The sequence below is a fragment of the Hoplias malabaricus genome, chromosome 6, assembly GCF_029633855.1.
Source record: "Hoplias malabaricus isolate fHopMal1 chromosome 6, fHopMal1.hap1, whole genome shotgun sequence".
Taxonomy (NCBI): Eukaryota; Metazoa; Chordata; class Actinopteri; order Characiformes; family Erythrinidae; genus Hoplias; species Hoplias malabaricus.
The window spans coordinates 9,043,008-9,057,253 of NC_089805.1; the positions used below are offsets into that span (position 1 = coordinate 9,043,008).

Genomic DNA, 14,246 nt, shown 5'->3' on the forward strand with positions numbered 1-14,246 from the left:
CGCTGCCTCAGATCACTCTCTGTGAGCAGTGTGGTGTGTTCTCACAGTGTCTGCATGGGTTTTCAACTGGTGCTCCAGTTTTTTCCCCCCACAGTTCAAGCACACAATGCCAGGTAGTTTGCCTATTCAAATGGCACTTTTCCACTGGGTGGTACCTACTTTACCTGACTGTACTCAGCGCTATGTGCTTTATGGTCCTTGGTTGGTTTCCTCCCCCCAGTATGTAGCCAGATGTCTCAAAAACACCATGTAAACGGAACTGCGGGCTTTAGAAACGACAACAGAATCAGCGGTAAAGTTTAAATTTGTATTTGTATAAATGTGTATTAGTTTACACCGGGACCCTGAAATGGAAAACAGAAAAGAAAATATATGTATGTATGCATTAGCTTAGCCGTAAAATTTCATGGATTCGTTCGTGTTTTCATGGATTTTCCATGGATTTTATGGATTCATTCGTGTTTAAACAATGTGTATTAGCTTAGCCGTATGATTTCATGGATTCATTCGTCGGCCAACATTTGAACCTCTTTAAAAGACCATGCTGTAATTTTATAACTCAGATAAAAAACAAATACAATCTCTGCTGTAGCGTGGACATTTTACAGATGGCCAGTTTGTGGTGGATGTCTGCATATTGCAATGATTGACAGGTCTTTCTGGCCAATCAGCGCTCTGCAACATTTACACTTCATGATTAGTCCCTATTCGCTTGGACCCAAGGTACTACAGGGTGGACCATTTATATGGATACACCTTAATAAAATGGGAATGGTTGGTGATATTAACTTCCTGTTTGTAGCACATTAGTGTATGAGAGGGGGGAAACTAAGATGGGTGGTGACCATGGCGGCCATTTTGGATCCAACTTTTGATTTTTCAGTGGGAAACTACGGATACTGGAAGCCTGTGCTAGCATTTCTCCTGTGGTGTTGCTATCAGTGTGTGAACAGTAGGATAAGACAATCCAAAACAATGGGCAGCACTTTGAACACATTTTATAAGTGGTCAGAAACTTGTAAATAACTCACGAAAGAATAAAGTTGTGTTAAAACACCATTGTTTTAGTTTGATGGGTCACATGACCCTCTTCCCATTGAAACAACAAAAGTTGGATCCAAAATGGCTGACGTCAAAATGGCCGCCATGGTCACCACCCATCTTGAAAAGTTTCCCCCCTCCCATATACTAATGTGCCACAAACAGGAAGTAAATATCACCAACCATTCCCATTTTATTAAGGTGTATCCATATAAATGGCCCACCCTGTAAATATAACCAGATTCCAAATTTTCCAACAAAATTTGCCTAATGGACAAATAAAACAGCCGTGTGGTCTCGAGTCCATTCAGTACCATGCGGTGAAAAAAGTGCCAAAAGTGTCCACAGGTGTGAGGATGAGTGACTGTTTGAGCGTGCGATGTCCTGTGATCCAGAATGCACTGCTGCCTTGTGCCTAATGATCCCATGTAGACTCTGAACCCACCGTGACCCTGAATAGGATGAAGCAGTTATATAAAATGAACAAATGAACAAAATGTGCTCAATAAAGCATCTAGCTTCTTTCACAGACCATAAAATCTGCCGCTGATATATCCCAAGGGAATATTACTCCCAAGCAAATTTGACGTATGTAAATGTTTAATTATATCCTGTGCATAAGTGTTTTATTCCCAGTCAAGTTCTTCTTTTTCCTCAAGTATGTGGCGCAGCTGGAATCTTTGATGTTGAAGCGCGCGGTCTGTTAAAATGTGTAACAGCTCATTCAGACAAGACTGAAATGACTGTGATACTCTTGTAATAATCCCAATAATTACAATTACACCACCTCCACATGAACAATTAAACCCATCCAAATAAGCCTTGACAGTGAGGAGAGAAAAGTAAATAAATAATAAAAGACAAGACCACAGCCTACACCAGAGCGTGCTAAAATGTGTCCAAAGCCTCCCCTCCATAGCCCTGCACGCTGGAGGCTGTAGTTGTTCAGCAGCTTGCAAGGGAGCACAACCACCTTCCTCATAATACGTGCATTAGTTCTGCTCTGTGTACGGTTTGACCAGAGGCAGCCTCGGGTTTCTGACGTCGCAGAGCCGCTGATTTCTTTATCTACACTTCGGCTTATTAATGCGCATTATTCTTTGAAGTCAGAGCACAATATTAAATAAATAAATCTACAAAAAGGAGAAATATCAATCTGAACGCAGCTGAATGGAGCAACACTGCCACCTACAGGAGATACTTCTATACTGGCCACTTTATGAGAAACGACTCCCCTGTAGCTCCATCTTGTTTATGTATGGACTGAGATCGTGGGCCATATGTTGGTTGATGCCGTTTGTTCATAGCCTTCTAGCCCTTCATAAGCGGTCAGTTGATGACCACAAAGCACTGAGCACTTAGCTGAGGTTAGCCACAACATCAGTGTCTTTGCTGCTGATGTTTCAGCTGAAGGGGGTGCAGGGAAAATACTACAAAAATGTACATGCACCGGCCTTTAGGATCTTGAGGAGCCTGTGATGTCACAAAACCCTGAGGTGGCAGCCAGAATACTGGGGTTTGGGCAAATTTTACATGTGCAACATTTAAAAGAGGTATTTCTAAAGAGAAATGTGGTTGTTGTTGAATGGCAAGGTCCACATTTATTCTGCTCACATACATTTTAGCTCATGCTCTCACTCCCTCTTTCTGTCTCTCGGGAGGTTGATGAGTGGATGAACAAATATTCAAATGAATAAACAGTGGTATCAGGGCAGTTTCAGTTTCAGTTTTAAATATAGCAGTTCCGATCGGGCATGTTCACCTGGGTTCAGGATTAGGTATTTGCCTTTAAAAGGCTCCATCAGCGAGGCTAACAGCAAACGCATGCTACCGCCAGCAGGGGGCATCTGTGAAGCACAGGGGAAAAAGTACCAAACCACCTCCTCACATGGCTCTCGGTGACCTACGACTGAACTCTTTGCAGTTAACCACAGCTTGACAATTTTTCCATTAACGCTGGATGAAAAATTCAGCAAAAATAAAGCAGAAGAAATGGCAGTTCCAAGCGGTGACCAGACAAAATGGAGGACGGATATGTCTAACCCCAGATGAACCTTCATCCCGGCAGACGATGGGAGGTGCCACTACTGTCATTTCATGATTTGATGATAAGTCAGTAATGTGCATCTCACAAGGAACACACACCAAAAAAAATAAAAATATAATAATAAATGTCCACATCAGCACAGTGACAGAGACATATCATAAAAGACATGACACCTAATCATTTGGGAAATGTGCTTGACATTTATAAAGTCTCTAGAGATAGAAGGCGGTTCTGTAAATGTTACATACACAATACTTAACTAGAAGGCACCTGGACGTAAGAAACTCTCTCGAATGTATGGCTCAATTATACAAACTACAGCGATACATATCCCGGAATATTCCTCTCCTTAACTACTGCATACAGGAATCAGCTTTGACGATACAATCTTTATTCCTTAAGGACAGAAAGCTAGTAAGACAATAGTGGTGCTGTGATATCTAAAATATATTATTTCTTATATATAAATACGAAAGTCCTAAATGTTGCACAACTTTTCACTTTTCTTTATTTACAGGTGAATCCTTGATAAAACCGTGTTCAGAAACTGTGCGGAAAACCCTTATGAAAATGTGACCACACAACATTTCAAATGACTTCTTAAAATGATTAATAAATTATGACCTTTCAGCACAAACCTGTATCTTACCTTTTTCAGTTTGGAGACTGGGAAACTGAAATAAGCTGTCATACCGCTAAAGGAACTTCAAAAGAAAATGCCACCTATTTTTCAAAAGCTCTGCATGATTACATAGGTAAGACGTAAACAAAGTCATTCCGTGCTGGGATGCGAGATGCTCCGATCTGAGGAAAACAAACAAACCAAAAAAATAATAATAATAAAAATCACAAAAAAGAGAAGTGTTGACAGCGGCGGTGATAGGACGCGGACGAGTTTAATGATTCTATAAGCTACAGCGCTGTGCAAAATAAGAAAAATAAGTATCTAATCTCTACTCAAACCACAGTTATTTAGTGAAAGTTATTCACTCGGGGGATGTTTCTGAGAATATGAAATGTACGGTAATTGGACTCGTAGAGAAGTAGTAAATTCAAATGAAAAGGAAGTGAAAAACAGAAGTTTTCAAAACTCTTCAGTATATTATTTAAAGCATGCGAGATCCGGTAGAGCACTAAAATGATCCCCATCAAATAAAGATACCCAAAGTTTATTCTCTCCTGAGAAACAGGAAGTAAAAAAAATGTAAAAAACATAAATAAATACAACAATGTAATCCAACATTGAATGAACTCGCATCATACACCTCTGACTGACTTTGTTTACATCTCAATGCCTGAATTATGCAGAGATTTTGAAAAATATATCAGAATTCCCCTTTAACTACGGAGCTGATTGTCTTGGTTTTGCACGGCAGGGATGTAGTATTCCATATTCTGTTAATATTTCTAAACAAAGAAACGCCTGACCTTACCTGCTGGTTTCTACCACTCACTCTCTCTTCCACACACTGAGCAACAATCATTACAACAATTCACTAAAATTGCACAAAGAGGCAAGTGTTTCAAAGCAGCGCTCATTGGACTGTGCACTGTATTGGAGTGAACGTTTAAACAGAAAAAGCATGAAGACAACTGGAAGATCAGGGCGCTGGACAGAGAGAGGGGTAGCTATGGTTATATTCATCATCTGATCAGCGCTGACAGAAGAGCCTCGAGCTGACGGTTTAATCGTTTTGTCCAAATCTCACCCTTGAAACACATGGACACTTTATGGATGTGTCCTCTTTGTTCTAAACCATCCACTCTCGTGTTCGTCTTTGATGATCACAGAAGGCTTGGACAGCATCTTAAAGCATATACGCTCTTGCTCACTGCAGCTGAGTCTAGATCAGTGGAGGACAGAAATAAAACAGGGAAAATGATTCCAAGCTTCTCACAGGACACACCTGTCAGAATAAAGTCCACATAGCCAAGAGTCTCCTCCTTCTGCTCCTATCTTTGTGTGTGTGTCTCTCACTCGCGACTCTTTAGAGCGCTGTGCTTAGTGCCGGGTGATGAGCTGTGATTGGGGAGTAGCTCCAGGGCAGTAGGGGGCACTGTACAGGCAGCTGTTCTTGGGGATAAAATGAATGGGTGCAGGGGGGGTCACTTGTTGAGAGAGATGTTAGCATAGGAGGTGGGAATGTAGCCTTCGTCACCATTGTTCCGCCTCACTCTCGTCCAGCCGTCGCCTTTGTCCTCCTCCACCACGGCAAGGACCTCGCCCTCCTGCATGGAGATGGTGCCCTCGCTGGAGCCTGTGAGCAAGAATATTATATTTAGAAAAAAAACACCCTGTGGAACTGGCTTGCAATTAACAGCTAAAACTGCACCTCACATACTCAATCAGGTTTACAGACTGCTCCAACAGGGGGTGCTATTGAGTTTCACGTCAATTACAATGTGCCATTATTATTATTATTATTATTATTATGAGAAAAAAAAACAAATACAAAAATATGTACAATCATTTTCAGTAATTGTTTTTGTAGTAAGTTGCCCGCTCACTTGTAGCATTACTTTATTATTTTAGCATTTAGCAAACGTTTCAATCTCTGTCACGTTTATCTCATATCATGCTTCAAGTTTCTTTGCCATATAGAGCTCAACGCTTAATGACTTTGCATTTAGAATAGAGCAGAGACTTGGGAGCGCTCTTTGAAAAACAATCACCTACATTTTGCTAAATAACCATTTGTTTGTTTTCAATTTTTTTTCATGACACTAAATGTATTTACATTGTTTCACCCTTTTATTTCAGTACTTCATAGATATTTTTAGTTAATATTAATTAGCTTTATTATATTCATTCTACAGCAAAATTAAGCAAAACAATGACTGCTGGTCATTGAACACGTGTGTGCAGTGAATCTTGAGTCTACTGTTTCTTGATGTGGCGTCTGCATGTCTTGTTCTTCTGTACCATTTTACAAAAAACATGTACAAATGACATCACATTGTTTGTCTAGAGCATAAACGATCTGTCCAGAAAGAGCCCCCGAATTTGAAATTCCCTAAAAACCACTTAAAGTAACAACGAATTAACTAAAGGTAAACCAATTTAAATGCATTTGTAAAATCTATAATGTGTAAAACCTTGCAAAAATATTCTTAGTATCACCACAGAGGGTGGCACTCATTGGGTCCAAATGGCCAGCTTTTCCTAGTAAATGTTGCCTCTACACATGAAGTCAGTCACAAGAGACTCGCTGCACTAATGTGCTAAATGACCCACATCCACTCAACCTCAGGTAAGAGAGGAAAAACAACAATTAATACCATGTTAAAGAGAAACATACACTATCGTACCTCACCAATACAATAATACAAATATTTAAATTACCTCCTTCTTTGTACACTCATTTCCCTTTGTACCAGCTCCAATTTTATCCTGTTCTTCAATGGTCATGATCTCGACAGGACCAGCACAGAGCAGGTATGATTATATGAGTGGTGGAGCGTTCTCTGTCCAGTGGGGGTGTACGAGTGGATCAGGCACAGCAGTGCAGCTGAAGTTTTTAAACCCTTGGTGTTAATGACAGAGAATAGTCCACTGACCAAAAACATCCAGCAAAGTGTCCTGTGTCCACTGATGAAGTACTAGAAGACGATCAACACAAACTGTGCAACTGTGCTGCAACAGATGAGCTACTCCCTGACTTTACATCTACAAGGTGGACCAAAGTAGTGGACACTCCAGCAGCACTGCTGTGTCTGATCCATTCGTAACAGTGATACAAATACCACCCGCACATTTTAATGCTGTGGGCTACTGGTGTATGTTTTCACAAGCTGTAGATCTTTTAAAACAACTAAAGAACTAAACTGTGCATTACTGATTTATAAACACACGTATACTGAGACAATTTATCACAACAACAATGAACATCATCCCGTTGCCCATCCCTAGTTCACAGAGTATATATATATGTAGATATATTGGTAGTGATGCTAAGCCATTTTCGATCATACCTGGGAAGTTATAGAGTGCTGTGCACTGGCCAATAGGAGTGGACAGTTCCTCTTCCTCAAAGTCATCGTCAAACTCTGCGTAAATGGCCTGGGAGGAGTCAGGTGTGCTCTCATCTGAGGGGGCTACATCAGGACTAGAGGGACAGACGTTAGAGAACTAAAGTCAAGATCCCAGGAAGGTGTTAGGCATGTGGTTCACAGGAAACGCAAGTCATATGCTTTTGTTTATTATTTGACAAAGCCATTAGTTTATAGTAACAGATTTAGTTGGGGTCTGAAGGATTGATAACTAGGTTCTGGGTCCTGATCCGACCCAGAATAGGGCAGGAACACACTCTGCACAGGACGCCAGTCCACTACATGCATTGTAATTTGATTTTCAAATTATTCAGGTCAGCACTAAACATGAGGCAATCTACAAGGAAAATTTTACTCAGACCTCCTTGTGCTACTTCAGTTTACTGAAAGCACTTGGCTCTTGTGCAGTATAATAAAACTCACCGCAAAGCCCTGCAGCCTAATACTGTACCAATTACTATTACCTCAAGACAGTACTGAACTAGGTGAACTTTGATCCACGTATCTATAACAAACACAGGCCTGAGGACCTTTCAATCACTGTGACTTAAGTACATACACATCAGTGTAACTCCTAGCTTCCATTCAGTCAATTAATTGCTTTCTAATATCTGAACTATTGTTGTTGAATATAGTAAACTGCAATGGTTCTGTTTTTATTGTTTTGAAATAGCTTGGCGTGCAGCCAATTCCCAAGTACTGATAACACCCTACACACACACACACAAACAATAGTGAACCTGAACTTTATTTAAGGCAAACATGCAAGCCAGAGATAAGGTTATCGTGTGTGCCGTGGCGCTTGTCTGGACGATAAGACTGACCTGTACACACTGTTGCCGGTATTGTTGTTCAGCGAGTGAGTAGAGTAACGGTGAGAGTCTCCTCGGCCACCAGCTCCCGCCAGCCACGACTGAAATAACCCAGACACGGAGTGTGAAATTAAAAGTGTGGGTTTGCATGTGGGAGGACAGGTACTTGATGTGACTTTTGCATCACCTCGTATTTGTTGAGCTCCCCTCTGAGCCTCTCGATGCTGTGGGTCGTCTGGTTGATCTGCGGAGCCAAACTGGCAGGATCCCCCATCTGAGGGTTTTTCTCGTACACGTCTTTCATCTTCCCCAGGGCCTCACTGAACAGGGACAGAAAAATATGAGAAGGAAGTGAGAGAAAGGTAAAAAATGTTTCTGCCAAAAGTTCCCACAGAGTTCCATTCCCCAGAGTGTAATCAGTCATCCAGGACACGTTTGGCATCTGAAGTTAAGATTAAAATAAATGCTTTAAATAGAGGCGACTACTGAGATATTTCTGAGGAGAACAGATGAGCCTCTCGCCGGTTTAAAACACGAGTAAAAGTTTTTTGATAGAAATAAATTGGATTTCAAGTGAGCAAGACATGTTAGAATCAAGCTCCACTCTCACTTCAGATCTGAAAGACTCCACAGGTGTTTCTTCCGACGACAACTCAATGCAACAAGAGAGAGAAACGTGTGACTTTGATTTGTCATATTTGTCACACTGCCCACCGACTCTCCGTGGAGATTGCGAACCCCCAGAACCCCGTGGCACCAGGGAATTCGCTGCGGCTCGTTGTCATAGCGATAGTTGCCAGGGAGATGGCGCGCCATTCCGCTCACCTCTGATCCAGCTCCTTCTGCAGCTCCTTGCTGATGTCATCGATTTTCTGCTGCAGCCGCTTCCTGCGCTGCTCCGGAGGGAGGTGGCCAAAGTCCTCTGTGGCAGCCGGCTGAAGAGATAGGAAAGAGAGATAATGTCACTTGCGTAGGGCAGAGGCGCACATAAAGAAAGGAACACCGACTAAGAAAACACCCACAAAAGCTGTTGACTGTCCGGCACCACAAGGATAGGATTAAATGAAATCTGAAACAGTGTGAGGAAAACCATCCCTAAGGTGAAAATTCCCCCTCCATTTCAAGAACAGAAGACTTGCCACCAAGGGAATATAGGGTTTCCAACAGCTTGAATGAACAAGAATCCTATTTGTTTTAACACCATAGCCTGCTTTTTAAAAAGATTTAACCGGGGATTCTGTTAGTGCAGTTTCAAAACCTAACTAGCTACCCTCTTGTGTGTGATTGTTTGTGCCAGTGTAATCACCCTTTCCTGTTGGTCCTACGCACTTGTGGCATTTGTAACCACAATCACCACTGTGCTGAACAACTCTGATGAAACAAGAGCTAGGGCTTGGTAAGACTTTTCCAAGTACTGGAGTTACAGTACTGAGCCAAAAACAGATAACACCCTTCATTTAATTTTCAGGCAAAACACCCCTAAAGTACGAGTTATTTATTTTTTCGGGCTTTTCATCATGTTACAAGTGTTATTTTAGGAAATTGCTACCATCCACTCAAAAATCCATCCAATAAACTATATCTATTCCAGCAGAACAATACAGCATCTCAGCTGAGAGATAAAATTAACCAAGGTGGCAAAGTAAAGCAAAACAGCCTTCAATTAAAAATATATACTTACAACACCAATAACAACAACAATCATTTCTCTCATACACCGCTGTGCAGCAACCACTTAAATAGACACCATTACAGAACACCATCATAACATTCAGCCTTGACATCTCTGAAATCATGACGGTTTGCTGTAAATAAACCCATACGCCTGAAAGGTTTTAGTGTCCACCTCAGAGCATGGTCCCCTCTGAAATATGTCTTTTCCTCTGCAAAGCTGTCTCCGTCATATGAGCAGCTGAAGCTTGGGCTCTGCTAATAATTAATTGTCACAAAAGGGGGAAATGCACCTTAAATGCTGGCAGAGCTTCAATTAAATGATGCAGAGGAGGCCTTGCAGAAAAGTCTGGAAAGGAAACAGTGTGCCCAGACAGAAGAATAAATACATAAATAAAACGAAAGACGATGTTTATAGAAGATGGGTAGAGCCCACAGCACTCCAAAGTTGATTACCATGATCCTCTCCAGGGTATACTTCTAAAATAGAAAGAGGGCGAAATAAGTGAGAGACAGAGAGAAATAAAATGAGACACACAGAGAGAGACAGAATATCCATGTACCCTATGACAGTAGTCATACAAAGGGTCTGCAAAGAGGCCAAAACATCGACTTAACTGTGACCGCTCACTGCACATGACCCTTATTCAGGCTACATTCAGTCCAGTGTCTGCTGAATGCCTTACACAGGAGGACCAGCAGCAGCAGGTTAAAAATACCAGAGCTCCCGAGCTCTGCCCTTTCCCACTCACCGTTCTGCGGAGGCTCCGGAAGGAGGAGATTCGAGGTTTGACTGTCTTATTGATCTCCTTCAAACAGTACGACAGGGGATCCCGGCCGAACTTGGGGGAGGGGGGTCCATTAGCGGGCGAGGGAGCAGGGGGTGTAGAGAAGGGTGTGAGCGGGGAGGAGGAGGAAGGCTGGGGGGGGCGGGGAGGGGCATGGCCAGAGGGGTGGGGTAAGGTGAGACCAACACCAGGAACAGACCCCGAGGAAAGCGAAGGCATGGCGGTAGAAGATTGGGAGAAAAGGGCGGGGGAGGGAGAAGGGTGAGGGAGATAAACACAAACAGACACAAAGATGACACAGGGAAATAGAGAGACACCATCAAACATCATAAGCAACATTACAAAGCGAGGACAACACTGGAGCAACCCCAGCAGAACACCAAAGAAGCAGAACAAGACCCAACCCCAACACTAAAAAGGCCCCCAGCCCGAAGCTTAAGCCCCAACCCAATAATAAAGCATCCCAGCCCGGCACTAAAGCCCGCAGTCCAAATGCTAACGCCCCATCCCAACACTGAAGCCCCACACTAAAAGCTCCTCAGCCAAAAGTTAAAGCCCCAACACAACAATAAAACCTCAGCTAGAGAGAGAAAGTGTGGTTTCACTGGCCTGACAATTTTAGCCGAATTCAGTGATTAATTGCGTCTTTCGCAATGTGTTAATATAAAAATCACCAACACTCGTGACTAAGTCATTCATTTGACTGCAATAATGCCGCCAGCTAAAAACATGTTTCAAACACCGAGATGTAAATCCAATGGCTTAAAACAGGACAGAAAAATGCTATGTTTCATAACATCTGTCAGAACAGAGACACCATACAGCAAAGCAAACACAGTGAAGCCACACTTTTGCCCTTTTACCAAAGCCATTTGCAGCTTTACATTTGTGGCATAACTCTGAAATGGAATGAATGAACACAGGAAACAAATCTGTGAAACTTCTCCAATCAATCAGCAGCGCTGAGAAAACAACCTCAAGCCTTTACTTAGAATCTGCTTCACTGAGTCGCCAACCCAGAGGTATTCAAACTGTTATGACTCAGAAAAGATACGTTCGTTCTGTGACGTTTTTTTAGAATCGAATTCAGTAACATTGGCTTGTTTTGTTTGTTCAGTCGACAATAGCGTGACATGAGAAATTACGTACCCATGGATGAGAAGAGAAAGCCCCCCACAGCAGGACCTTTGTGTTCTATTCACATGTGCTTTTGGTGTCCTACTGCTTTTTATTCATTTTTAATAGCCAGTTAATAATAAAATACACAATAAAAGGTAGCAAACACATGGTAGTGGTTCCTAAATGTTTTCAAGCCCCTCAACTTCACTAGGATTTATTTCAAAACTGCAACTTCTTATTTCACAACCAAAGTGACGTTTACTGTGGAATTATTACAAGTGTCATGCAATACGTTGCCGATTCATTTGCAGTGCTGCAATTACTCCACGCACACTCTACACATATGCTGCAGAGGTTTGCAGACTGAAATTTGTTTTACTCCAAGATTCTCAGGATCAACAGGGGCCTCCGGAGGAAAAAGCTTGAATACCTCTGCTCTAACTCACTATATTTTCATGTTGGCAAAACACCACTGAGGCCTAAACATTCAAGAAGAGCAAGATAAACATTTATAACTTCCTAATGGGGGCTACAGCACATCTAAGGGCGGAACAGGATAAACTGAACTGTTACGTATAAACAGCTCCTGTAACGCTGGTTACAGTGAACGGAGGGAACAGTGAGTACAGAGGGAAGCACCTCTAATAAAACGATACATGGGTTGAGTTTCATTAGACCTGTAATGCTGAAGGACAAGGGGAGGTGGAGGTGGTTTGCAGCGCCGCAAATCATTTCAAGGGGTGGGATCTGGCTCTGATTTCATTGGTCAGTTCAGCAGATAGACACATGACACGGGACAGCATTGCATGCAGACTGGACGCAAAGGGAGGAGACACGATGTGTGACAGGGGAGGCAAATTGACATGTAGGTGAAAGCAGAGGGGGGGGGGGGGAAGGAGGAGTTAACCATAGAGAGAACATAAATTTATAACAACAGTCAGGTTTAAACTGGTCAGGAGAGAGGTTTGAGTAGTGCTTCTCCAGCGGAAAGGAGTGCTGTGCTTATTGGACTTGCAGTGTGGCATGTGATACATGACTTTAATGACACATGGTAGGACATTTTTTTTTTTTTTTTTTTTTTGAACACTAAAAGTTAGAAATACGCAAAATGCACCAGCAAAACAATAGTGATAAATATAAAATGGATTTTTAAGTAATTCTATGGTTACAAGATAAACTTTATAATAAAATTACAGTGGAACCTCTACCTACGAACTTGTTCCGTTCCGTGACCCGGTTCGTAAGTGGAAAAGTTCGTTTCTCAAGTCAATTTTTCCCATTTAAAATAATAGAAAAGCAATTAATGGGTTCCAGCCCCCCCCCCTGCTGAAAGTCACCCTTTTTGCACTGATATATGTTTACAACACTCTCAAATTAGTAAAAAAAATACATGTAGCGTTACGAAAAATAAAGGAGAAATGGGTGGAAACAGTAATTACCACAGTAAAAGTTTTAAGTGGTTACATATTGCTACCTTGAAGACGTGATGACTGGCTGGAGGAGTAACACAGGCACTGGCTGTATGACGGGAGGTGGGGGTGGGTGGAATAACGGAGAGTAGGCGGGTGAATGTGGGGAGACAAAGCGTAGATACGGTTTAACTTAGCACGAATTTCGATGTCTCCTATTTACACTAATGCTAAATTGCTAAAGCTACAATGTGCTAATCTTAAAAGCTCACTCAAGTCTGGGCGCTGGGAGACTCGCCTATTGGGGTCAGTGGCCATTTCCAGCTGCCGGCTCGGCGGAGGCTCGGGTTCGTTTCTAGAGTCATGGTTCGTTGGTGGAGGCAAAAAAAATATTCAAATGCCTGGTTCGTATCTTGGAAAGTCCGTTAGTATAGGCGTTAATTGGTTCCATTGTACTAGTAAATAACACACTGGCATAATAAGCTGATGAGCACATTTCATAAGCAACAACCAGTCATTTTGACATTTAGGTTTTCAAAGACTCCAAAATACTGACAAAGCCTATAATTTACTTCATTTTATCCTTTAGGCAAAAACACATTAAGACTTTGTCCATCAAGACACTAGTAGGACCAAAAGGAAGAGAAGAGAGAAAAAAAATTTTGATTTATTATTTTAAAAATCCCCATTTTATAAAGTAAACCCTGTACTACTGTACTTCCATTGAAGGAAAAAAATAAAGTGCCAATTGCGCCCCCTTTTGAAGAGTTTTCAGCCTGCCAAACATGGCTTTATTACATTCTCGTATTTGCAGCTGGTGTGAATCTGTTTAAATACATGCAAATCTGTCTAAAAATATGATCAAATTTATCACAATAAATGTTAACAAGGACATACAACATTTATAAATGTGTTTCCTTTCCCCCGCCACAGACGCTCATTCTCAGAAGACTTCTCAACAGTCTTAACCACATTAACCAGATGCCAGTATGTTTCCTGGTGCTTGAGATTTCACAAAGGTGTCATTGTGATGGGACTGAAGGATTTACTCTGTTTGGGATAACAGCAGCAGTGTGTGTTTGGATGTGTGTGTATATGTGAGTCAGGGCCCATGGAGGGGCTGACAGTGGTTGTTGTACCCTGCTCGGATATAAGCACAGTTAAGCTCTGGTCATGCGCTAGGAACATAACAAAAGAGCTCACAGCCAGAGAGACAGCCATGCACAAAACAGTTCTAGAAAAGTGTGCTGTGGCTGTGTATTTGTTTAAAGGCAAAGGAGAAGGCAATTTTTTTTAAAGCTTCAGGAAA

The 14,246-nt window shown here is 41.9% G+C and overlaps 1 protein-coding gene across 4 annotated transcripts in view; it reads right to left on the reverse strand.

Moving 5' to 3' along the window:
• Positions 1 to 2,671: 2,671 nt before the first annotated feature.
• trip10a (thyroid hormone receptor interactor 10a) overlaps positions 2,672 to 14,246 on the reverse strand; it is a 30,579-nt gene continuing 19,004 nt past the window's right edge. The window contains exons 10-16 of one of the 4 annotated variants that reach the window (XM_066673925.1): positions 10,374 to 10,541; positions 10,078 to 10,101; positions 8,776 to 8,885; positions 8,138 to 8,270; positions 7,963 to 8,051; positions 7,061 to 7,194; positions 2,672 to 5,346 (exon numbers count right to left, since the gene is read on the reverse strand). In XM_066673925.1, coding sequence (XP_066530022.1) covers positions 5,195 to 5,346; positions 7,061 to 7,194; positions 7,963 to 8,051; positions 8,138 to 8,270; positions 8,776 to 8,885; positions 10,078 to 10,101; positions 10,374 to 10,541 — 810 coding nt within the window. In that variant the 3' untranslated portion in view covers positions 2,672 to 5,194. The remainder of the gene's footprint in view (positions 5,347 to 7,060; positions 7,195 to 7,962; positions 8,052 to 8,137; positions 8,271 to 8,775; positions 8,886 to 10,077; positions 10,102 to 10,373; positions 10,542 to 14,246) is intronic. The other 3 variants (XM_066673927.1, XM_066673926.1, XM_066673928.1) reach the window with 3 other exon arrangements.